Below are 26,561 nucleotides of genomic sequence, written 5' to 3' on the forward strand. Positions count from 1 at the left end.
GTCTTCCATCATTTAGGTAAAAACCCTGAAGACTGGCTATGTTCATCAGTGAGGAGCTGAGTGATATTTCATGCCTCACTGACAATTCTAGCAAGCACTGCTTATGCAAAAAAAAAACTACTGAACAACTTCCTCACAAGATACAGGTGAAGTTGGCGTCATTAACTTGTTTTTCCAACCACTCCACAAATGTTTTGGCAAGTCGGTTAGGACATCTACTTTGTGCATGACAAGTAATTTTTCCAACAATTGTTTACAGATTATTTCACTTATAATTCACTATCACAATTCCAGTGGGTCTGAAGTTTACATACACTAAGTTGACTGCCTTTAAACAGCTTGGAAAATTCCAGAAAATGATGTCATGGCTTTAGAAGCTTCTGATAGGCTAATTGACATCAGTTGAGTCAATTGGAGGTGTACCTGTGGATGTATTTCAAGGCTTACCTTCAAACTCAGTGGCTCTTGCTTGACATCATGGGGAAATCAGCCACGACCTCAGAAAAAAAAGTAGACCAAGTCTGGAAATTGCTCCCATGGATGAACCAAACGCCTGAAGGTACCACGTTCATCTGTACAAACACCATGGGACCACACAGCCGTCATACCGTTCAGGAAGGAGACGCGTTCTGGCTCCTAGAGATGAACGTACTTTGGTGCGAAAAGTGCAAGTCAATCCCAGAACAACAGCAAAGGACCTTGTGAAGATGCTGGAGGAATAAAGGTACAAAAGTATCTATATCCACATAACCTGAAAGGCCGCACAGCAAGGAAGAAGCCACATCTCCAAAACCGCCATAAAAAAGCCAGACTATGGTTTGCAACTGCACATGGGGACAAAGATTGTACTTTTTGGAGAAATGTCCTCTGGTCTGATGAAACAAAAATAGAACTGTTTGGCAATAATGACCATTGTTCTGTTTGGAGGAAAAATGGGGAGGCTTGCAAGCTGAAGAACACCATCCCAACCGTGAAGCACGGGTGTGGCAGCATCGTTGTGGGGGTGCTTTGCTGCAGGAGGGACTGGTGCACTTTACAAAATAGATGGCATGAGGAAGGACATTTATGTGGATATATTGAAGCAACATCTCAAGACATCAGGCAGGAAGTTACAGCTTGGTCGCAAATGGACAGTAACCCCAAGCATACTTCCAAAGTTGTGGCAAAATGGCTTAAGGACAACAAAGTCAAGGTATTGGAGTGGCCATCACAAAACATTTGTGGGCAGAACTGAAAAAGATTTTCTGAGCAAGGAGGCCTACAAACCTGACTGTTACACCAGCTGTCAGGACGAATGGGCCAAAATTCACCCAACTTATTGTGGGAAGCTTGTGGAAGGCTACCCAAAACGTTTGACCCAAGTTAAAGAATTTAAAGGCAATGCTACCAAATACTAATTGAGTGTATGTAAACTTCTGAGCCACTGGGAATGTGATGAAAGAAATAAAAGCTGAAATAAATCACTACTATTATTCTGACATTTCACATTCTTAAAATAAAGTGGTGATCGTTACTGACCTAAAATGGAATTTTTACTAGGATTAAATGTCAGGAATTGTGAATAACTGAGTTTAAATGTATTTGGCTAAGGTGTATAAACTTCCGACTTCAACTGTAAGTGCACTACAATTGGGATATCGCTGGAGGAACACACAAACCACTCATCCTGAGATGGAGACTTGTCCTGTCTTCCCATTAATTTGAGAGGCATCACGAGATTATTGTAAGAAACATTTAAGTACACATTGTAGTTGACTTGATTTAACAGAAGGCTTTTCTGGTGAAGGTTAAATGTCAGTTCTATAGTATTATTTATTACAGTATACTACATGTAGAGTTATAGAATGTCTTTGAAAAAGCTGTACTTTAACCTCCCTGGGCAAGGTGGGACGTTTGCGTTTTTTATCCGGCCGTGCAAATACTGCCCCCTAGCCCCAACAGGTTAATGCTAACTGTGCCTAGTGATTGGAGCTTTCCTGATGGAGCAGGATACAGTTGACAGAAAACACGTGTTACTTCTGGAACTAACCCTGACCCCAGCTAAAGCTCTTCACAGAAAGTGAAAACCAAACTTTTCAAAAATCACAAAATGCATTCAGCAGATGCTGTTATATTTAACCATAAGCCATAACCTGTTGGGGCTAGGGGGCAGTATTTTCACGGCCGGATAAAAAACGTACCCGATTTAAACTGGTTACTACTCTTACCTAGAAACGAGAATATGCATATAATTAGTAGATTTGGATAGAAAACACCAACGTTTCTAAAACTGTTTGAATGGTGTCTGAGTATAACAGAACTCATATGGCAGGCCAAAACCTGAGAAGATTCTATACAGGAAGTGCCCTGTCTGACAATTTGTTCTCCTTCTAGGGCATCTCTATCAAAAATACAGCATCTCTGCTGTAACGTGACATTTTCTAAGGCTTTCAGTGGCTCTCAGAAGGCACCAGAAAGTGGAATGAGAGCTCTGCAGTCTGGGCGAAAAACAGCAGGAGATTTTGTGAGTGGTCAGGCAGGGAGCACTGACACTGGAGCACGCTTGCACGAGAGGACTCCATGTTTTTCTTTCTCTCTTTGAACGAATATAACGTTGCCCAGTTGGAATATTATCGTTATTTTACGAGAAAAATCGCATAAAAATTCATTTTAAACATCGTTTGACATGCTTCGAAGTACGGTAATGGAATATTTTGAATTTTTTTGTCACGAAATGCGCCCGCGCGTCACCCTTCGGATAGGGACCTCAACGCACGAACAAGCTATTTCAATATAACTATTGATTATTTCGAACCAAAACAACATTTGTTGTAGAAGTCCTGAGAGTGCATTCTGACGAAGAACAGCAAAGGTAATCCAATTTTTCTTATAGTAAATCTGAGTTTGGTGAGGGCCAAACTTGGCGGGTGTCAAATTAGCTAGCCGTGATGGCCGGGCTATGTACTCAGAATATTGCAAAATGTGCTTTCGCCGAAAAGCTATTTTAAAATCTGACACCGCGATTGCATAAAGGAGTTCTGTATCTATAATTCTTAAAGTATTTTGTGAAAGTTAATCGTGAGTAATTTAGTACATTTGCGGTGGGTACGCTAGTTCTGAACATCACATGCTAATGCAAAAAGCTGGTTTTTGATATATGAACTTGATTGAACAAAACATGCATGTATTGAATAACAATGTCCTAGGAGTGTCATCTGATGAAGATCAAAGGTTAGTGCTGCATTTAGCTGTGGTTTTGGTTTTTGTGACATATGCTTGCTTTGAAAATGGCTGTTATTATTTTTGGCAGGGTACTCTCCTGACAATCTAATGTTTTGCTTTCGCTGTAAAGCCTTTTTGAAATTGGACAATGTGGTTAGATTAACGAGATTAAAATGGTGTAAAATAGTCATATGTTTGAGAAATTGAAGTTATAGCATTTGAGGTATTTGTATTTCGTGCCATGCAATTCCACTGGCTGTTGACGCAAACGTCCCACCTTGCCCAGGGAGGTTAATTCCAAACCAAAGGAGTATAACCTTACATCACCAGGTGCTTGGGTCCTTCCTGAAGTGAAGACCCATGTGTCTTTCTGTCATGAGCTTGAAGGATGCCAGCTGTTGGTATGTGTTCTCCCCCAGTGTGGAGAAGAGCTGCACCTCCACTGTCTGTGCGTACAGGAAGCCTGCTGTCTCCCATAGTGAGGCGGTCAGTTCGCTTCTTAGGCCGTGTACCATCTAAGCTTGGACAGCAGGGAGAAGCCCAGAGATGCTCCCCCAACAGGATTCACCCACACGGCCAGCAGGAGCACCACAGGGGGAGTGGGCTGGAGCTGCAGCAACAGATCATGGGCCCAGCCTCCAGGGTGACTCCCTGCCTCAAGAACCGTCACCAGAATGGTGGGCTTGGCACAGCAGAAGAACCGAGGCACCAGCTCTTCCACCAGCCCTTCGATGGTACTCAGCAGCACAAGGATGATGGAGAGGGATAGGACTTTGGGCAAGGGTGGATTTACCAGTACCTCCACCTCCCAGAACAGGTAGAACTTCTCCGGTAAGACCAGGGGAGAGTCTTTGTCCTCCACAGCCGAGCCCAGAGACAACAGGTCCAGCTGCTCCTCCTGTGTGGAAGGGTGGCATAATATACAATCAAAGGTGAGGAAGTATTGTCATGACAATAACACTGACCCAGGCTATACTTACCTGCAGCTCCAGCCTCAACGAGTGGATCGTAGGCCAGAAACACCTCTACGCTTGCGGTGTCCAGGGCCCCCATGAAAGCCTCTATTGGAAGTACTGTTCCACAGCCTGCCGGCCCTGCCTCATTAGGCCCTCACAGCTGGCCTTCTGCTCCAGCTGCTAACACACATTCAGGTAAACTATCCAGAAGACTATAAAATTGTAAATTGGTCAAAAGCATTAAATCCATTATTACAGGTAAATACTGGTAAAAGTGATAATGGTGCTAGAGGGGATGGCTGCTGTTTTTACAGGTTCCTAACCAACTGTATTATTTTGTTAGTTTTTTTCGCAACTCATTTTGTACATAATGTTGCTGCTACCGTCTCTTATGACCGAAAAGAGCTTCTGGACATCAGAACAGCATTTACTCACCTCGACCTGGAGAAAGATTTTTTTCTTCAATATGTCCGACCGAAGGATTAACTGCTTTGTCGACAAGGCCCAAATCTTGTCATCCACGTGAAGAAAAGATTGAGGAAGAGGAGGGTGGGGTGCCTTGTAAGAATTCACAGAGTACGTAAACCATCACTACCCTCCGTATTATTGGCCAACGTGCAATCATTTGAAAAAAACTGGACGATTAAGACTATCCTTCCAATGGGACATTAACTGTATCTTAAGTTTCACCGAGACGGTGCTACGCATAATATAAAGCTGGCTGGCTTCTCCGTGCATCGGCAGGACAGAGCAGCTACGCCTGGTAAGATGAGGGGCGGGGGTGTGTCTATTTCTATATCTACTAGTGTGCGATGTCTAACATTAATGAAGTCTCGAGGTATTGCTGGCCTGAGGTAGAATACCTCATGATAAGCTGTAGACCACTATCTACCAAGAGAGTTCTTATCTATATTATTCGTAGCCGTCTATTTACCAACACAAATCGATGCTGGCACTGTGACAGCACTCAACGAGCTGTATAAAGGCTATAAGCAAACAAGAAAATGCTCATCCAGAAGTGGCACTCCTAGTGGCTGGGGACTTTAATGCAAACTTAAATCCGTTTTACCTCATTTCTACCAGCATGTCACATGTGCAACGAGAGGAAAACAAACTCTAGACCACCTTTAATCCACACAGGCGGATACAAAGCTCTCCCTCCATTTGGCAAATTTGACCACAATTCTATCCTCCTGATTCCTGCTTACAAGCAAAAACTAAAGCAGGAAGTACCAGTGACGTGGATGCTACGCAACAGGACTGTTTTGCTAGCACAGACTGGAATGTGTTCCGGGATTCATCCAATGGCATTGGAGTATACCACCTCAGCCATCGACTTCATCAATAAGTGCATCAACGACGTCGTCCCCACAGGGACCGTATGTACATATCCCAAGCAGAAGCCATGGATTACAGGCAACATCCGCACTGAGCTAAAGGGTAGAGCTGCCGCTTTCAAAGAGCGGGACACTAATCTGGATGCTTATATGAAATCCCGCCATGCCCTCAGACGAACGATCAAACAGTCAGTGTCAATACAGGCCTAAAATGTAATCCTACTACACCGGCTCTGACGCTTGTCGGATGTGTAAAGGCTTAAACTATTACCGACTACAAAGAGAACCCCAGCTGCGAGCTGCCCAGTGACACGAGCCTACCAGACGAGCTCAATGCCTGCTTTGCTCGCTTCAAGGCAAGCAACACTGAAGCATGCATGAGAGCACCAGCTGTTCCGGACGACTGTGATCACATTCTCGGTAGCCGACGTGAGCAAGACCTTTAAACAGGTGAACATTCACAAAGCCGTGGGGCCAGATGGATTACCAGGATGTGTACTCCGAGCATGCGCTGACCAACTGGCAAGAGTCTTCACTGACATTTTGAACCTGTCCCTGACTGAGTCTGTAATACCTAATGTTTCTCACAGACCATCACCCTGTGCCCAAGATAGCGAAGGTAACCTACCTAAATGATTACCGCTCCGTAGCACTCACGTTGGTAGCCATGAAGTGCTTTGAAAGGCTGGTCATGGCTCACATCAACACCATCATGCCGGAAACCCTAGACCCACTCCAATTCGCATTCCGCCACAACATATCCACAGATGACGCAATCTCAATCGCACTCCACACTGCTCTTTCCCACCTAGACAAAAGGAACACCTATGAGAATGCTGTTCATTGACTACAGCTCAGCATTCAACACCATAGCTCCCACAAAGCTCATCACAAAGCTAAGTACACTGGGACTAAACACCTCCCTTTGCAATTGGATTCTGGACTTCCTGACGGGCCACTGCCGGGTGGTAAGGGTAGGCAACAACAGATCTGCCATGCTGATCCTCAAAACTGGGGCCCCTCAGGGGTGCATGTGCCAAGCACAACTCCAACACCATAAAGTTTGCTGACGACACAACAGTGGTAGGCCTGATCACCGACAACGATGAGACAGCCTATAGGGAGGAGGTCTGAGACCTGGCAGTGTGGTGCAAGGACAACAACCTCTCCCTCAATATGAGCAAGACAAATGAGCTGATCGTGGACTATAGGAAAAGGAGGGCCAAACAGGCCCCCATTTAACATCTACGGGGCTGAAGTGGAGCGGGTCGAGAGTTTCAAGTTCCTTGGTGTCCACATCACCAATGAACTATCATGATCCAAACACACCAAGACAGTTGTGAAAAGGGCACAACAACACACTTCCCCCCTCAGGAGACTGAAAAGATTTGTCATGGGTCCCCAGCTGCACCATTGAGAGCATCCTGACTGGCTGCATCACCGCCTGATATGGCAACTGCTCGGCATCTGACCGTAAGGCGCTACAGAGGGTAGTGCATACGGGCCAGTACATCACTGGGGCCAAGCTTCCTGACATCCAGGACCTATATACTAGGCGGTGTCAGAGGAAGGCCCAAAAAATGGTGAAAGACTCCAGTCACCAAAGTCATAGACTGTTCTCTCTGCTACCACACAGCCAGCAGTATCGGAGTGCCAAGTCTAGGACCAACAGGCTCCTTAACAGCTTCTACCCTGAAGCCATAAGACTGCTGAACAATTAATCAAATGGCCACCAGGACTATTTAAATTGACACCAGCCCCCCCCCCCCCCTGTTTTTACACTGCTGCTACTCGCTGTTTATTAGCATTTATATGCATTGTCACATTACAAATTACGCTGACTAACCTGTACCCCCGCTCATTGACTCGGTACCAGTACCCCCTGTATATTGCCTTGTTACTGGTATGTAATTTTCTTGTTACTTTTTGATTCGACTTTTGTTTATTTACTAAATATTTTCTTCACTATTTATTGAACTGCATTGTTGGTTAAGGGCTTGTAAGTGAGCATTTCACGGTAAGGCTGTATTCGACACGTGACAAATAAAATGTTATTTGAAATAAACTGATACATCACCTCTGCCCGGCGACCCAGGCAACACCGACCTGCAGCTCCTTCAGTTTCTGGATGAGTGGATCATAGGCCAGAGACACCTCCACGCTTGTGGTGTCCAAGGCCCCCATGAAAGGCTCTTTCTTCCTGGCAAGCTCTAGCCCCTGGAAGTACTGTTCCACGGCCTGCTGGTCCTGCCTCACTAGGCCCTCACAGCTGGCCTTATCCTGCTCCACCTGCTCACATACCTTCAGGAAATAACACTTCAGGTAAACTATCCAGAAGACTACAAAATGCTCTGAGAGCCTCGCCAGCAGGTGAGTGGGCGCCTGCCTCTCCCTGATAAAGGCTGCCTGCAGGTCATCGATGGGATGTCCCTGGTGCTGGCCCACTGTTAGGCAGAAGCCACAGATGAGCTGGTGGTCCTGGACACAGTAGACATTGAGGGGCTGTCGGTGATGCTCAGGGCAGGAGGGGGGCCGTGGGTGGCTGTCCTTCTGGAACTGACAGGTAAGGATGGGAATAAAATAAATGATATACCACTTCATTATACTGTACACTATTAAGATGGGGCATAAGATCAAATAAAAACGTATTAAACAAATGGTTTCCTTCTCAATGATGGCGTGGAGGGAGATATTTATGGGCAATGCGTCAACACCCGTTGGTGGTAGCTCTAAAACACTGGCAGTTGGGGCACTTGAGTGGGAGCCGCAGCGGACGCCAGATGGAGTACGTTGTCCAGGCAGGACTTACAGAAGGTGTGGGAGCAGGGCAGGACCCGAGGATCAGCGAAGAGGGAATAGCACACTGACCATGTCAGGTCCTCCTCTAGGTTATCCATGCTGAGGTGATGGGACAATGAGGCTCTGCGTACCTGGCTTGTTTCTTCCCTTGCAATTCAATGCATCGTTTAGCCTGAAATTGGAGAAGCAGACAACACTTGCGTATTCTAAATCAAGACGGAACTTCAAAGGTTTGAGTTGTCGTGACAGACTACAACCTCACTTGGCTTGCTATTTGTAAACCAATTGTTGATGAGTGAGTGTTTGGTTCTTTAGGTGTTGTTCTTTACCATTCGGCCATCAGATTTGCCACCAATGCTCCTTATAGGACACATCACTGCACTCTGTATACCTGTCGCAAGACCCACTGGTTGATGCTTTTTATTCAAAAAAACTTAGGCCTCACTCAGCCCTCATCCTCCACATACAACACCCGTTCTGCCAGTCACATTCTGTTAAAGTCCCCAAAGCACACACATCCCTTGGTCGCTCTTTTCATTTCGCTGCAGCTAGCGACTAGAACAAGCTGCAAAAAAACACTCAAACTGGACAGTTTTATCTCCATCTCGACATTAAGACGCAATCATGAACACTCTTACTGACAGTTGTGGCTGCTTCATGTGATGCATTGTCTCCACCTTGCCCTTTGTGCTGTTGTCTGTGCCCAATAATATTTGTACCATGTTTTGTGTTGCTGTCATGCTATGTTGTCTTTATGTAGTGTTGTCTTTGTTTGGTCCTATATTTGTATTTTTAATCCCCGCAGTAGGCTGTCATTGTAAATATTTTGTTCTTAACTGACCTGCCTAGTTAAATAAAATGTGGAGTCGTTTCATGACAACCTGCAAAGTTGTGGTTGGTACTTATGTGGCCTACCAGCATATTAAAATGACTGTCAAACCAGTACCTCCAAACCTGGATAGCAGTGGATGACGACTTCACACCGGATGACTCTCACCTCACCACTAGAAGCTATTTCAAACTGACCGGATGATCTGCAGTTTCTACAGTCTCGGTCTAACCCATGTATAGGTTTGTAGGGCACTACAATTATTGGCAAATGTCCCTCCTAACAGAATTTACATTTTAAAGTTAATTTCCTGCAGTCCTACACATTTTGCCATGGGTCGGAAAGAAAATGTAGCAATTTTATAACACATTTCATGAAATTCTACATGGTTTGCCATGGGGCAGAGGGATTTTGTTTATGTTGCAGTTTTAAAGCTAATTTCCTGCAATTCTACACATTTTGCCATGACTTATGCCCTGACATGAGTGACTAAGTCAATGGCGGCCCCGTGCAGGTCAGGGCCCCTGGGCATGTGTCCTGCGTGCCCGGTCGGTATTTGGACAGGATTACTACAAATTATGCCTTAAACTGGCCCTGGTTACAAAATGACTAAAGAGTGGTTTTCCTGGGACAGGTTGCCCAACTACAGTATAATGCAGTCCGTTGGGCTAGTGTAGTGCAATTACCTGAAATGTAACGGAACAAATAAATGTAGGAAACAGTGAAAGCGCCAGCTACCAGAGATCAAGACTACTAGTACTGTATTACATTGATACTGTGGGGGTTTGAAGAGCCTACTCATTTTGGTGGCAGGCTGCACTGAACTAACTGTACAAGAGCAGTTTGTTCAATTGGCACCTCAAGTTAGATTGCTCACGTGATGCTGCCCAACACCTGAGTGACACTATTCTTGTTGAAATAATATTGACAGTTTAGCGGTCTGACCAGGTCTAGAATGATATTTCGCTTAAAGGTGTTGATTAATTTGGATTTATTACGAAATTTAGGCTACAAGTGTTAACTTCCTATTTGTGCGGCACTGTTGGCAATGTACAACAATAGACATAGCTTGTAACATAGTAGCCTATAACATGGACATCGTTCACACGTAATATTTCTGGCATAAATAATATCTTAATTACCAAAATAAAAGCATTGAGACACTAAAAACGCTGCCGGAAGTTTTTGCTTTTGGAAGAAAACAGTGATGCCAGTATAGGCTGGAAAATAGAACCGAGTCAAAATTCGCCCAATGCTGAAAAATGGCAAAAGAACGTTGGCTAAGCAGGAACACTAGCGAGCCCATAGCAAATGGTGGAATCGAACGATCGCAGAGCCTGTTTTGACTGGAGTGACGCTGAATTTCGCCTAAATAGCAAATACCAAATAATTTATACCTTTTTATTTTACCACTACAATCTGTTCTTTGGACTTAAGACATAACTCATGTAGAAAGTCAACATCCGCACATTGATGGTGCCAAGTGTGCTTATGTCTGCATATCGAGGTAGGGAAAAAAGTGAACTTGACTATTTCTGGTCTAGCGATCGATGACAGCAAGAGTACGCTGCCAAACTCTAATTAGAAAGAGATCATCCTGATTAACAAATGGTGTCCGACTTAAAATAAAAAAAAAGCGAGATATTGGCTAAATAGACACATGCATACATGTCCCTATAGTGAACAATGGGATCTCAGAGTTGCATGAGGAAATGTGTTGTTTGCATTTGAACTACGAGCAACGTGGGCAGCAGGCATTGTGACGTGGAACAACAAACTGGGAATAGAACGTTCCGAATGAGAGTAGGTTCCACGGTGCTCAATAGAACTAATAGGAGCTGGCATTGTGAAACATGCCCTAAAATAAGGCATGTTTTTTCGTAATTACTTCCAACTACGGCAAGCAGCTGGGACATATGGTAATATTATGAAACTGGGCTCCACGGCGGATGCAAATAACTAGTTATCAGAAAAAAACACTGTTAAAAACGTAGTGTCCAGCCTACCAGTATCTGCCTGACACAGCTGGTTATTTGGGCTGCATTTCAACGAGGTTACTGTGCATTTTTAATCAAACTCAAAACGGTTTCAAACTTGGATCGATCATTTCAAAGTACAGTATGTTATTTTTAAAACTCACGATGCCCGGACTTCGCGAATAAGTGCAGAAGATCCCGATCCGTCCTCGGTTTGGTCCCTGACTATAGTATCTCAGTGCGCATGCGAATTACAACAGCCTATTTCCAATCATGTGCCTGCCTCTAAGAAACTTGAAATCAAGTGCACTGGTAAAGCAACCAAAAAGGTGAGATACCCAATGGCTTGACGATACTAATCTTGAAAAAACGTACACGAAAAACTTAGAAATCAATCAATCCGCCATCATTAACAAAATGGATAATCTAATATTTTATTTGATAGCCTGAGCGACCGAGAAAAACTAATTGATACAATTTATGGGCAAGTGGCAAAATCATGCAGGCTTTAGGGATGGAGGCGTGAGCATGCGTGTCTGGGTAGATAAGATGTTTATGTAGAAAAAAATATATACACTTATGCTTAACTTCTTTCACCATAGCACTGCATCAAGGACGTTATTTTTGACAAAGATATTGAAATGCCAGATCTGATCCTAAATGAAACCTCTGAGGCAACAACACAAAAAGACAGACCATACCTGTAGGTTTCACTATTTATTTTCTTGAAGACAACCTAGCCTGTAGATCCAACTCAACAGGATAACCAACTTCTTCCATTCCATTTATTTTTTTGAAACCACATCTTTGCTAACAAGGAATGCTGCTGCTGCTAAAAAAAAAAAAACCTATGTTCAACAGAAAGGAAAGATTGTGCACCTAAATGGAAAAGAGGGGGAAGGAGCAAGGGGTTGGGAGGTACTGCAAACTTGTTCATGAGTTTTAGATTAAGGAATAAGGCTCAACATGTATAATTGAGACACCTTGTCGAGGCTAGGGGGTCCAATCCCCGATACTTACCTTTCCCCAACTCAGGGGTGCCTCAACATCAGAGGCAGAACAATTATTGCCCCCCCTTAAAAAAAAATGTTTCTCAAATTCACTAAAATGGCTCAACATGAGTTGATCATGGCTACAACTGAATATAAAACAAGATTGTGGTTGGATGATGCATATTGTTGGTGTTAGCAGGTATGATTTGAGAGTCTAACCACACCTTTTGAACGACTTCAGGCCTCTCACTCTGCAGTACATGTGCAAAACTGTTCAGATTAATCTTCAAATCAGAAATTTAGGTCAGTAGGGGAGGGGGAGACATGTAACATTTAAAACAGCACAGTTTACAAAAAAATAATAATTACTGTGTACACAGCCTAAAGAAACAAAAAAAAAAATGTTTTAATTAACTGTGCTATAGTTTAGTACATGCAAAGGTTATGAATCGATGTTACATAACTGCCATTTTTCATTTCCCCTTATGATAAGTCAAAGCTCAAAGCTATGGCAACAATACTGCAAAGCAGTGATTTTTGCTTCAAGAGAAAGAAAAAAACATTAAATCATGCTAGGGGAGTATATAAGTCATTTGGTTGACAATAGTCATGTCAGAATTTCACAGCATCAAACCCATATCTGGTGCAAAGGTATGGTTATTGTGGGAAGGTGGAAAATGATCCTTATCACCATAAGCAATGAAAGTAAAAGCAGGGGGGAAAAAAATAAAAATTGTACACTGGATGCAAAAAGAAAAGCCGACAAATGCATCTGAATACAATGCACCCACTGCTCCACCTGCCAAAAGCATTGCCCAGTGTTAATTAATACTAACTTAACTATTAAAACAATCAAAACCCTTATGATGTCGTCTTATTTTTTTTTTCATTTCCAAAGTTCTTCCTTTCAGGGATTTGTATCTGCCTCTTTAGAAGGCAGAATTTCTTCTTGCATTTTCCTTCGTTTGCGCTTCTCGGTTTTGTTACTCTTATGTATTTTTTTCTCTCTGCATGCGTTCACATCCAGTCTTCTTGCACTCTCCAGACACGCACACACGCCACTCGTCCATTCTCTCGCACACGCGCAGCTGGACTCTGGCCCTGCCCACCACCGCGGGGGGGAGACGCCCCATCGAGGGCCTCTGGTTGGAGGAGATGAACCTGGCTCCTCAGCACTGAGTCCAGACATTCATACACAATGGGTCCATTCACACACACGTCTGATGGCGTGGCCGATTGGGGGATGGGCGCACAAGTGGCGCCCCCTCCGGTCGGAGGACCGCAGAATTGTCATATGGTTCATCTTATGCTTGTTTTGTTGGTTTTCCTTTTGTGTTTTTGTGATTTGTTGCCTCAATTTCTTGATTTTGATGTATTTGGTTCTCCCGGGCTGACACCGCATTTTTGTTGTCATTGTAGTAGTTTTCCGTTTTAGTCGACAGCTCCAATAACATGGAAGTTACTTGGCATGTCTCAACGCATTCGATGTAGATGTTTGTTTTTTTGCAACATGTAGCCACTCACTCACACCCACTCGCCATCTCAAACTTCATTTGGGCTGGTTCCCCTGGAATGCCAAACGAAATCCACACATTTTCTCAGATAAGATGCAGCCACGGATCCCACGAGCCAAGCACAATGGATCTAATTTCTCTCACACTCTTTCGCTCTCTTTTTCTCCTAATTTGTTTAATGTTGAACAGAGTGCTGCATCGCGAACAAAACTCCAGACTCCCGAGATGCCTTCTAGAACTGGAACCCCTCTGTTGGCACGTTGGTGGAGGAATTGAAGCCGTACGTTCCCCCCTGGATCGCCTCCGGAACCAGGCTGGAGTCTTCATCAATCTGAACATCAGACAATAACAAGTTAATAATCTATACCAATAAGACATTCCCCACAATGTAGTATGCAGTACCTTCCCCAACCAAAACATGACCATATTAGTGAACTGACTTACATCATCAGATGAGAAGAACTGATCAATAATTTCATACGCCAGTTTATAGATGTCTTCATTCTCATGATTCTGGAGCTGCTCCACCTTCTCCAGACCTGAGGGGCAGGGAAGAGAGCGAGATGGCTCAGCAGTCAAATCTACACAGCCACTTAGAAACACTATACTTCAACATAAACAGTAGGTAGGAACAATTATGTTTGAGAGGTCACAGTGGGCTGGGCGCTCACCTCCACACTCCTCGATGAGGTTGGCGATGGTCTCGGCCTCGTCGTCGGCCATCTTGAGGATGTTGCTGAGTCCGTCCAGGACCACCTGCACCACCTGAGCATCCTTCACGGTCAGCAGGTTACAGAAGGGAGGGATCACCTGCTGCTGGATCAGGTACGCCACCTACAGGACCGGAGGAGAAGGGTCAGCTTTAGTGTTTACAAAATACATTTTTTACAAAGTGGCAATTTGAGTGTATGGATGTCAGGTGAGGTGTATGTGGTAAAGCGGGTAGGCCTTAGTGGAGCTCACCTGGTCCTTCCTCCCGCTAATTGTCAGGTTGCTGATGGCCCAGGCTGCTTCTTTCTGTGTTCCAAAGTCTCCCTGCAAAAACATTTGTATTAATATTTCACCAACATGAGATTCTCAGTACTGCTTCATTTTGTGTGACAGAAAGCGCTGATGAAGTGATGAATGAAGCCGTGAAACTCATGAAACAGACCTTGTCCAGAAGGTGGATGATCATGGGTACCAGGTTGGCGTCGATGACGGCCTGCACCTGCTGCTGGTTGCCTGCTGTGATGTTGGACAGGAACCACACTGCCTCCTGCAGGATGGGAGAACAGCAGTACTCAGTCTGACTACTCCTTCAAGTGTTGTGTGATAGAGGCAGGGCTTACAGAGACTGAATAAGGAGTCAGTGTGTGCATATGTCAGGAGGACTGCAGACATGATGATTAGTTCCCATGTGGAATTCAAAGGAGTGTGGACCAAGCTAGATCAGACTCCAGGGGCCTGCTCAGAGCTGAGGCTGGGCAGGGGCGGTTGTGAGGCCCTAATCATTGGCTCAGTCACTGAGGGAGAGACAGGCCTCAGATGCACTCCGATATCAGCAGAGACCCATGGATCTTCAACGCCCACTATCCTCCACCCAGAAATACTACACACACACACACACACGCACACCATACTCTACCCACTGTCCCAGACCACCCCAAAAATGTACTTAACCTGTTAGGGCTAGGGGGCAGTATTGACACGGCTGGATAAAAAAACATACCCGATTTAATCTGGTTACCACTCCTACCCAGTAACTAGAATATGCATATACTTATTACATATGGATAGAAAACACCCTAAATTTTCTAAAACTGTTTGAATGGTGTCTGTGAGTATAACAGAACTCATTTGGCAGGCAAAACCCTGAGACATTTTCTGACAGGAAGTGGATACCTGATGTGTTGTATTACCTTTAAACCTATCCCATTGAAAAACACAGGGGCTGAGGAATATTTTGGCACTTCCTATTGCTTCCACTAGATGTCACCAGCCTTTACAAAGTGTTTTGAGTCTTCTGGAGGGAGATCTGACCGAACAAGAGCCATGGAACGATGATGGCCCATTAGACACCTGGCGCGCGAGTTCATGTTGGGTACCCTCGTTCCAATACGTTATAAAAGAGTATGCATTCGTCCACCTTGAATATTATTCATGTTCTGGTTAAAAAAGGCCCTAATGATTTATGCTATACAACGTTTGACATGTTTGAACGAACGTAAATATATTTTTTCCCCTCGTTCATGACGAGAAGTCCGGCTGGCTTAGATCATGTGCTAACAAGACGGAGATTTTTGGACATAAATGATGAGCTTTTTTGAACAAAACTACATTCGTTATGGACCTGTGATACCTGGAAGTGACATCTGATGAAGAGAATCAAAGGTAATGGATTATTTACATAGTATTTTCGATCTCCCCAACATGACGTCTAGTCTGTATCGCAACGCGTATTTTTCTGGGCGCAGTGCTCAGATTATTGCAAAGTGTGATTTCCCAGTAAGGTTATTTTTAAATCTGGCAAGTTGATTGCGTTCAAGAGATGTAAATCTATAATTCTTTAAATGACAATATAATATTTTACCAATGTTTTCTAATTTTAATTATTTAATTTGTGACGCTGACTTGACTGCCGGTTATTGGAGGGAAACGATTTCCTCAACATCAATGCCATAGTAAAACGCTGTTTTTGGATATAAATATGAACTTGATAGAACTAAAAATGCATGCATTGTCTAACATAATGTCCTAGGAGTGTCATCTGATGGAGATTGTAAAAGGTTAGTGCATCATTTTAGCTGGTTTTATGGTTTTGGTGACCCTGTCTTTGAATTGACAAAACATTACACACAACTCTTGTAAATGTACTGTCCTAACATACTCTAAATTTATGCTTTCGCCGTAAAACCTTTTTGAAATCGTAAAACGTGGTTAGATTAAGGAGATGTTTATCTTTCAAAGGGTGTAAAATAGTTGTATGTTTGAAAAATGTGAATTTTGACATTTATTTGGATTCAAATTTGCCGCTCTTGAAATGCACCTGCTGTTGATGGAGTGCACCACGGGTACATAGAGGTTAAACTGCAATTTCCATCAGCTTCTTGATCCAGCTCTTCCATGGTGTGAGTACCTAACTAATAGTTGTATCCCCATTTACTGTGATTCATATAGCATTCACACTAGCACCATGTCTCTGATATCATCACCTCTAGCATGATCAGTCCCACTGACACACCTGCTGTGCTGTGGCAAGGTGAAGCGGTGTGGAGTGTGTTTCACGGCGTGTTACCTTGTTGATCTTCTCCTTGGGGTGTGTGAGGAGAGAGGGGAAGTGTCCCAGGGCGTCACAGTTGAGCACCACCTGGGTCTGTTCATCTGTTCCAGTCACTATGTTGCCCACTGCCCGCAGAGCAGCCGTCTAGAGAAACACACACAAGAGTTCCACATAGCAGTCAATACAAACAACTCCAAGCATCAATGAACATTTATGCAACTAACTAAAGTAAGCAAACCAACCAATAAATGCAACCACCACCCAAAGAATGACTTGAGTATGAATATCAGCACAGTAAGCACCAGACTGGGGATCAGGAGTAAGACCCATCCAAGTCCTAAGCAGTATCATCTAGGGTCAACTTACCTCCCCCCCCCTCCCCCCCCCCCCCCCCCAAAACAGGCCAGAGAGGAATCCGTCTCCAGTCAAAACACTGCAGCTCAGGACAAGAGCTCTTTTCCTAACACTTGCTCCCCCCCAAACGTAACTGTACCTTGCTACCGCAGTGCACAGGTCTCCAAGTACTTGACCACCCCTAGCCACACCCCCATCAGTGTTTGCAGACCTGAAGGAAACTGATAGGGGGTAAGTAATATGATGATGCTCTACCTATCCTTCTAATGAGCATAGAGAAGCCACCGCCATATTGCTTACACACCCATCTGATTCCATCACATCTGTAAAAACAGCTATGGTAGGGTAACGGCTCAGTCCTTACAAAAGCGGTCTTCCTGAGCCCCACTGAGTAGGATGAAGCTGCTCCTAGATGCTGATCTACAGACAGTTTTGTGGTTAATGATGGGATTTGGGGAGGCTAAGCTGATCCTAGATCATGGCCCACTAGCATCTGTGTCTCCGTACCTGGACTTTGACCTCCTGGTGGCTAAGCAGGGGCACCAGGTTGGGCACGATGCCCGAGTCGATGACCATCTGAATCTGCTCGTTGCCGGCGTCCGTCAGGTAGGACAGAGCCCACACCGTGTCCACCAGGATCTACAGGGGTCAAAGGTCCCAAAAACTAAATATTGACTCTCATTCATCAACACATGGATCATATATCAATATCTGCTTGTGGCTATTAAATGTGGAGAAAAAACCCCTAACAATATTATCAATGTCAACTTTTACTATTCAGGTTGTCTCTTTCTGGATACCATCATGGAGATTCAGGAATACTCACATTAACATCAGTGTGGTGGATCAGCACACAGAGAGCTGGAAGAATCTGAGAGAGAAAAAAAAGGAGGGAGAGAGCAAGATAGTCAATGAGGGAGATGCCAACAAAATTACAGGAATAGGATATTCCCACTATGGATGTGACAACTGGACAATTTTTAAAAACAGCCTTTTTGGAGGGGGTTCTGTTAACACAAAAATATTCTTAAAATTCCATGTGAATTCTCAATGCGGGTGTGCTGCTGCCAGCAACGGTTTTCAGAGCGACCCCATCACATGGTTAGCATTGCACCTGTACTACCATTACTGTACCTCTCAGAAAGTTGGCCTTCACTTCTCATTCAACTTGTCAAAGTATTACCATACAGGACTTACAGTTGAAGTTGGAAGTTTAAATGTATTTCGCTAAGGTGCATGTAAACTCAGTTTCACAATTCCTGACATTTAATCCTCGTAAAAATTCCCTGTCTTAGGTCAGTTAGGATCACCACTTCATTTTAAGAATGTGAAATGTCAGAATAATAGTAGAGAGAATGATTTCAGCTTTTATATCTTTCATCACATTCCCAGTGGGTCAGAAGTTTACATACACTCAATTAGTATTTGGTAGCATTGCCTTTGTCCATTTGGAAGACCCATTGGCGACCAAGCTTTATCTTCCTGACTGATGAATTGAGATGTTGATTCAATATATCCACAATTTTCCATCCACATGCCATCTATTTTGTGAAGTGCACCAGTCCCTCCTGCAGCAAAGCACTCACAAAACATGATGCTGGCACCCCTGTGCTTCACGGTTGGGATGGTGTTCTTCGGCTTGCAAGCCACACCCTTTTTCCTCCAAACATAACAATGGTTATTATGGACAAACAGTTCTATTTTTGTTTCATCAGACCAGAGGACATTTCTCCAAAAAGTATGATCTCTGTCCCCATGTGCAGTTGCAAACTGTAGTCTGGCTTTTTTTATGGCGTTATGGAGCAGTGGCTTCTTCCTTGCTGAGCGGTCATTCAGGTTATGTTGAAATATAAGACTTGTTTTACTGTGGACATAGATACTTCTGTACCTGTTTCCTCCAGCATCTTCACAAGGTCCTTTGCTGTTGTTCTGGGATTGATTTGCACTTTTCGCACCAAAGTACGTTCATCTCTAGGAGACAGAACGTGTCTCCTTCCTGAGGGGTATAACGGTTGCATGGTCCCATGGTGTTTATACTTGCGAACTATTGTTTGTACAGATGAACGTGGTACCTTCAGGCGTCTGGAAATTGCTCCCAAGGATGAACCAGACTTGTGGGGGTCTACAATTTTTTTATGAGGTCTTGGCTGATTTCTTTTGATTTTCCCACGATGTTAAGCAAAGATTCTCTGTGTTTGAAGGTAGGCCTTGAAATACATCCACAGGTACACCTCCAATTGAATCAAATGATGTCAATTAGCCTATCAGAAGCTTCTAAAGCCATGATATCATTTTCTGGAATTTTCCAAGCTGTTTAAAGGCAGTCAACTTAGTGTATGTAAACTTCTGACCCACTGGAATTGTGATACAGTGAATTATAAGTGAAATAATCTGTCTGTAAACAATTGTTGGAAAAATTACTTATGTCATGCAAAGTAGATGTCCTAACCGACTTGCCAAAACGATTGTTTGTTAACAAGAAATTTGTGGAGTGGTTGAAAAACGAGTTAATGACTCCAACCTAAGTGTATGTAAACTTCCGACTTCATCTGTAACTGCTGTTGCTTGCCTTTCCCTGTCATTTTCCCAACTGTTAATGATGATGACGTACGTAGTGGTGGCGAGTCATCTCCAAAATAATTGATTCCAACTCCTTGCACATTGACTCCCATTTCCGATTGTCAAGATTAGATTCCACTAGGAACTCGACTCCTAAGATTCAGTATTTTTGGAACGGCGGAGACGGATTAGTTGCCGTACTTCCGAGAACACAAACACGAGCTAGCGAGGGACGGAGAGAAAGGGGAGGGGCACAGTATAGGCAGGTCGCCCACCAAGCCAAGCTGTATCTCACAATGTTTGGGGCTTGCCATGTCTCACAACTTCAGTAAAGCAGGGCCCATCATCACTGAATAGGTTAGGATATTGAGATGGAACACTTCGCTCTCTGACGGTCACACACAGTATCTGCGTGGGTTCACTTCACGCCATTCACAGGGTGGTAGCCAGGGCACCAAAACAGTGGAGAGCCTTGAGCAAAAATTGACCCACTATATGCTGTTTACTTTCTGCATCTACTTCATATCACCGAGTCTACCTTCAAATTACACAACTTAAATGTATTAAACTTATATAGCGTGATTCAGTACATACAGAAATCTGAAACGGATTTAAAGCAACAACAAAACAAGCAAATTAAAAACAACATAATCATCATGAGTTGATCGACGGACAAGAGACTGAAGGTTGAGAAAGTTCATGGCTTGAGTGAGGTCAGCGGAGGGAGGAGGAGGGCGTCCAAGGGGAGAGCCTTTATAGCCCATCATCTAGTTAGGCTAGAAGACTGAAAATAATATGTTTTGTGATAACTGAACTGCGATTGTTTTCGATTAGGGATTCTTCTTAGCGATAAGGATCCAAATTTCCCACGCCTTTTTTATAAGGGGCTTGTGGCAGTTTAGAGACATGGTCCAGTATTATCCAGCAGTGGTGCCTCTTCCACAGACATGCCGCTCTGAGCACTAAATCAGCCCTCATTTCCCCAGCTTAGGAGCACACCTGCTGGGTACTGACTAATCCTGCTCGCTCCCTCCCTCCATTCATCCCACTGACAACCAGCCAACTACTGATCAATTCCTCCATCTCTCACATGAGGGGAGAGTGACATTGGCAGGAAACAGGAATGTACAGCAGGAGCTAGGAGGATAGACAGATGGTTACATATACCCCAGGGACACACACTTTACACTACTGTAAATAATGCTCAGATTCAACAACACACTGACAGAGAGAGATTCAGAGACAAACTAACAGAGCCAGTAACTCCTGGATAGTGTCCTCAGGTCATTTTGCCAGGACAGTGACCATAACTCAGGTGGCATACACACTCCCTCTCTTACCTCCTGGATGGTCTCCATGGGTGGCGGTGGGTCCTTGTGGCGGCAGAGGTTGACCATGACCCAGGTGACGTTACGGAGGAAGGTGATGGGGATAGAGGGGCTGATGAAGGACAGCAGGGGCTTCACCACGCCCAGACTGATCACATAGTCCCTGCACTGGGGGCCATCGCCTACGAACAGACGGTTTCAAACACTCACCGATAATGCCTCGAGACAAACATCAGAGAATCCCTGAGCCATTCCTAAAAAAAAAAAATCTGCCTCCATTGTTAGTGTCCCAGACACATAGTGAAGGATCCAGACTCACCTATGATGTTGCCCAGGGCCCAGACCGCCTGTTCACACACGTTCTGGTGAGGAGAGTGCAGCAGCCTCAGGAACAGAGGCACAGCATCTGCAGGAGAGGAAGTACTCTCAATATTCAATAGCTAACTCAATCACCAAAGACCACAAATAATCTACTTTTCAGGGTCACATAAACAACAAATCCAAGACTTGGTAGGCATGACGATCGAAAATCCCACCTAGCCCCCAGAGAGTGCTGGCAGTGGTAGCACCGAGGTCGTGAGCTGGTACTTACTGGACTGGACCACTGCCTGGGTCTGCTCTGAGGTTCCTGAGGCAATGTTGGTCAAAGCCCAGGCAGCTTCAAACTGTAGAGATGGACTGGAGGCAGGAGTAAGATGAGGTAGAAAGAAAAAAGGGTAGAGAGAGAAAGAGAGGGGAGGGATAAAGAAACAAAGAGTGATGAAACGAGAAATGGAAAGGGTTATGGTAATACGAGGGTTATGACAATCCTCACATCTGATTCTAGAAAATCCTGACATTTGCACTTTCATCATCATCTGAAAAGATCTGTTCTCAGTGCAATGATGCTTAGCATACATTCACTGCAGCAATGCTTAGGTCACAACCACTGTTGTGTTATGCAAGACAGAATATCTATAACAAAGTAAAGCCCTGCTTACTTGTCATCTCTGTCCAGACAGTGCACCAGGATGGGGAGAATGCCAGACTTGATCAAGTCATCTATGGGAGGGTTACGGTCACTAGACAACAGCTTCCTGCAGAAGAAAAAGTTATTATTTCACACAATTGCACTTAAGATAGTCAAAACACACTGAAACACAGACACAAAATAAAGGAATGTGAAATGTAGACATTGAGCTGTTGCGCAACACCGGTGCTGTTGAGTACAGACACGTCATAGAAATACAATCGCACAACGCTTACACAAAACCGGTGACAATGACGCAGCATGCTCGCCGGAAACCATGAAACAATTAACTGCACAACATTCTAGAGATGGTTTTTGGAACCATGTTTGAGTGTGCATCACCATGGCAACCAGCAGAGCCGGGTGTAGGAGGAGAGAGTTCCTACCTTGCAGCCTGCACGGCACTCAGCTGAACTCCCTGGTTATCACTGGTGGCATTCTGCAACACAATAGCACACAGGGGATCACATACATGGGAAGGAAATCAGTGTCGAAGACATTTTTCAAACATGGAAGTGAGATGCACTTACTTGTACTATTGCTTCAAGAGAGGTGTTTTGCTGCAAGATAAAAGTAGGTACTTGGTTAGGGAACAATTTTATTTTGCCAATGTCAAACACGGCCAGAGGTATTGTCATGCGTTTGTTTGCACTGTGGCCACACCTCAGGGTAATTAGTCAGGTCTTAAGAGGCAGTCCTGACCGGGAAAAATAAGTCAGAATGTATGGAGACACTAACCAGTCCCTGAGGAGTGTCAACATGGATAAAACTTTGAATGTCACAAATCATTACAAAAAAAACGGGGGAAAAAAGAATGAAAAAGAAAAAAAACAGTACAGTCGATATTCATCCTATTTAGTTCATATTTTTTACTGCAACAGCAAGAGGTCCCCTCCCATTTGATTTGGACTGCATGTGGATATCTTTTAGCTAACAGTTCTAGGAACTCAGTCTTACCATAGATCTCAATCCCCTGTTAATTCCCATCAGTCATTACTTCAAGGAAGGACAGAAAGATGCTTTTTCAAAGTATTTGAACAGAGCCACGTACCGATCTGAAGTCTCCGTCGGCATCAGAGTCCTCACAGATGTCCTCGTGGGGCACGTTTCTCCTCTTCAGAAGGTGCTCGTCCCTTTTGTTCTGCATAGAGCAGGGCAAGGCAGCCGTCTTAACATACATGTATCAGCATGGCAACATGCTCAACTACTAAACAGGAATTTTAAAGGGGATACTTCGGGATGCTAGATAGACTTCCAGTCATAGCGCTATGGGTAACGCTAGTTAGCATTGGCTCGCAAAACTACCTTCAGACAGGACACAGACATACAAATGGTATCCACAAGTTCATCGGACTCTGGGGAAGTAGTTAAAGAGCCTCAATGACAAATCCCGAAGTATCCCTTTAAACTCATCTTCAATAACCTGATTGAAATGCATTTGTATCTTGTCTGACAGATTAAAGGAAAGTGAATGATTACCTTGCGCAGTTCCACCACCACCTCCGTCCTCTGTCTTCTCATCGTCTATAGGGGAGGAAACGCATACATTAGCCTAGTCCAAATATACACTGTGTGCCTGATTGTTTGTTGATACTTCCACAAGCCCAAAACATAAATGAGATGTTTATCCTCCCAATATGAAGAGATGACGACATCCGGTGTACTCATGCCTAGAGCTGTTCAGAGTCCAATTGTTCATTCGTTTCCATCCACAGCCATGGATGGCACAGTGATAGAAGCAGCCTGTTATACCGATGCCTGAAATCACCAGCTCACACTCAAATTATGACACTGACACGATTTCCATATAGACTGACTTACCACAGATCTCAACTGCTCCAGGGCTGGTGTTTTGTATGTTATGGTTCATGTTAATATTGGGTGGTAATACGAGGGACCATTGTCAAGCACCTGATTGACAGACATTACATTTTTGATAAGGCCTTATTAAGTAATTTGCTGTCATAACATACTGGCCTTTGGCCATTTGTCATGATCGGATGAATTTATATTCTTCCTTCGGTCTAGAAGGGCACTACCCATTTCCTCCTTAGAAAATGCTTATATTCCCTCTCCACAGTGAAGTGGGAGACAGTTCAGCACTTCTATCATGTCTTGGTGTGATTTAGCCTAGTTATGCACACTAGTTGTTATTCAAGAAATATGCTTGTTCCCGCCGCACACAATGCCCCTGCCGTTAACTAGCCATATTACTTCATTAAAAAGAGGCAGGCACTTGTTGTTAAACCGGATACAAAGACAACATGATTTCCTGACCATCTAGCTGAAACACCATAACACATAGGCCTAGCTGGTATAGGTGTTCCTCTATCATCTGTTTCCCTTGCCTATAATCATGTTGCTTCCACTAGTTTGAACTGAAAATGTAGCTAAGTTGAAGAAGCCTTGGGTGTTGGTGTGATGCCCTCTCCCCCAGACCGTTCCAGATGGGGTGCAAACTAGCTTTGGGACACATCATCAGGAGTCTGTATTAGTTGGACTCCCAGAGTGTAAAATAACCCTACCACGATATAGCCTGCTTAACCCCCAAAAAAACATTCCCTGTCAACAAATGCATGTGTATAATCTCTAGGAACTCTACATACCAGATGTAAAAGTGAAATGTGTCCCTGCTATCAAATAAACGTCTGAATCCAACTTTCGTCTGAACAGCACCATATTCCTGTTTAGTTAGACAGTGGGCTGCCATTAGACCACACACACACACACACACGAGACTTGCTACCACAGTACACAGCATGAATATTGTGCAGTTCGGTCAAAAGTTAGATTAAGATTTTTATTTGATAGCGAGGGTAACATTTCACAATATATCTGATAAATAGAGTTCCTAGAGATTATACATATGCATTTGTCGCCACCCACTAGAACGATTTACAACTAAGGGAGTCCAACCAATAGACTGACTCCGGTGTTGTGTTCCAAAACTAGGGAAAACACTGGTTAGTATAATGTAACGTTAATGTTAAACTCTCCTACACTTGTTGCCTATCCATCTACCTCACAATGGTTATAACTTACGTTATGGGTCTGCCAAGGCCTGTAAAGGGGGCCTGACCAGCTAAATTCCGCCGTTGTTTTGATGAGCTACGCTAGCAAGTTAGATACTAACCTAGCTACCGTCAATGGGTACTGGCTAGCTAGATATAGTGTTAACGACCCTGGGTTTATAAACGCGGATTTCGGCTCTGCCGCTTGAGCATGCTTTTGGGGCACAGTCGATAGCGCGCTGGACTTCGGGCTAGAGGGTCGAGGGTTCGAGACCTGCTCCTTTAAAATAGTTAAAGAATTGTCGCTAAGGACGCTGCTAACTAGTATAAGGTAAACATTTACCATTACATTTGACACTACAAACTACGAATATAAAGTTCAATGACAAATGCAGTAGGGTGGTTAACTTAGCTGACCAGCTAGCTAGTATAGTTGAGGTTCTTACTGCGTAATTTTCTCTTTGAGGTCATTAGTTATCTAGCCAACGTTACCTACTAGTTTCAACATTGTATTGGCTACTTTGATATAACTAACGATGTATACCATCTGATAATTGCGTATAAATTAGTTAACTAGCAAAGTACAACATTAGTCGGGGATGGGTGGTACTATAACTGGCTAACTAACGTTAACTAATCCAAACCACTGAGACGGCTGACTAGCGCTGTTGTTTGAAAGGGATACGAATCTCGTTTAGTTAATCAAATTATCCCCCGAAAAGATGTGGTTAGGTATGTCAATTCCAAACCTGAACACCAAAGTCGATGGGCTGTCTGACACAGGTACCTAACTACATTTCAGATGACAGTCGAATAGAAAATCTAGCTATATCGAACAGCGTGTTTGCTATCACGGCCTGTAGTTAGCTAGCTAGCTTAGATGGAACTGGAAGTCATTGCTAGTTCGGTTAGCATGGGACGTTTCACGTGTTGATGGTTACTTTTATTCAGGTTCAGAAAGTCGGGTGGATTGATAGAAATTACTTGATCTATTTGACGATCAGATAAGGCCTGGTTTGGGCTGGGTGCAAAGTTCCAGATCCTGAAAATTACAAACGACGTCACACAGCGCAGCCCCAAACCACAAAATAGCGCATACGAAAAAGGACCCCTCGACGGAATCAGAATACTTTACCTCCAAATCGCGACCCTTGTTCTTGAAATTCTTCAGCCGCTGGTTGTCTAGTTTCTCGTTGTCAGCCATATTAGCAATTTTAGCTATATTTTAACACCGTTAGAAATTAATTAGCTAGCAGCTACCCCTTTCAAGTTCTTTTTTTCTCAGGCCTTTCAGTTACCGGACTATTTTTTGCTGGTCTGTCCGCGGTGCATACTGGGAATGCCGGTGGTAGAGGCACAGCCTCGCTCTGGCGTAGAAGGGTGGGGAATTCCCCTTATTGCTCACTCATTGGTCTTGCGAAATAGGTTATTATT

General features: G+C 43.9%; 2 protein-coding genes across 3 annotated transcripts; both read right to left on the bottom strand.

The window, feature by feature from the left end:
• Positions 1-30: 30 nt before the first annotated feature.
• Positions 31-11,315, bottom strand: LOC106612909 (tripartite motif-containing protein 59). 2 transcript variants are annotated; one of them, XR_014378886.1, is made up of 2 exons: positions 4,182-11,255; positions 31-4,099 (listed from the first exon to the last, which is right to left on the bottom strand). XR_014378886.1 is itself a non-coding variant. In XM_014214569.3 (2 exons), exon 2 carries the CDS (start codon positions 8,093-8,095, stop codon positions 7,568-7,570), a length of 528 nt encoding a protein of 175 aa, XP_014070044.1. In that variant the 5' UTR covers positions 8,096-8,465; positions 11,263-11,315; the 3' UTR covers positions 31-7,567. The 2 variants fall into 2 exon arrangements, 1 of the variants encoding a protein (XP_014070044.1); XM_014214569.3 differs by adding an exon at positions 11,263-11,315 and having other exon boundaries at positions 31-8,465.
• A 487-nt stretch (positions 11,316-11,802) lies between these two features.
• Positions 11,803-26,499, bottom strand: kpna4 (karyopherin alpha 4 (importin alpha 3)). The gene is made up of 17 exons (XM_014214567.3): positions 26,263-26,499; positions 23,596-23,640; positions 23,168-23,257; positions 22,647-22,676; positions 22,503-22,555; positions 22,088-22,183; positions 21,700-21,785; positions 21,427-21,513; positions 21,120-21,289; positions 18,047-18,091; positions 17,728-17,859; positions 16,882-17,010; positions 14,758-14,862; positions 14,568-14,639; positions 14,276-14,438; positions 14,049-14,143; positions 11,803-13,935 (listed from the first exon to the last, which is right to left on the bottom strand). Exons 1-17 carry the CDS (start codon positions 26,329-26,331, stop codon positions 13,837-13,839), a joined length of 1,566 nt encoding a protein of 521 aa, XP_014070042.1. The 5' UTR covers positions 26,332-26,499; the 3' UTR covers positions 11,803-13,836.
• Positions 26,500-26,561: the final 62 nt, after the last annotated feature.

Source organism: Salmo salar, chromosome 09, assembly GCF_965601325.2.
Source record: "Salmo salar chromosome 09, fSalSal1, whole genome shotgun sequence".
Lineage (NCBI taxonomy): Eukaryota > Metazoa > Chordata > Actinopteri > Salmoniformes > Salmonidae > Salmo > Salmo salar.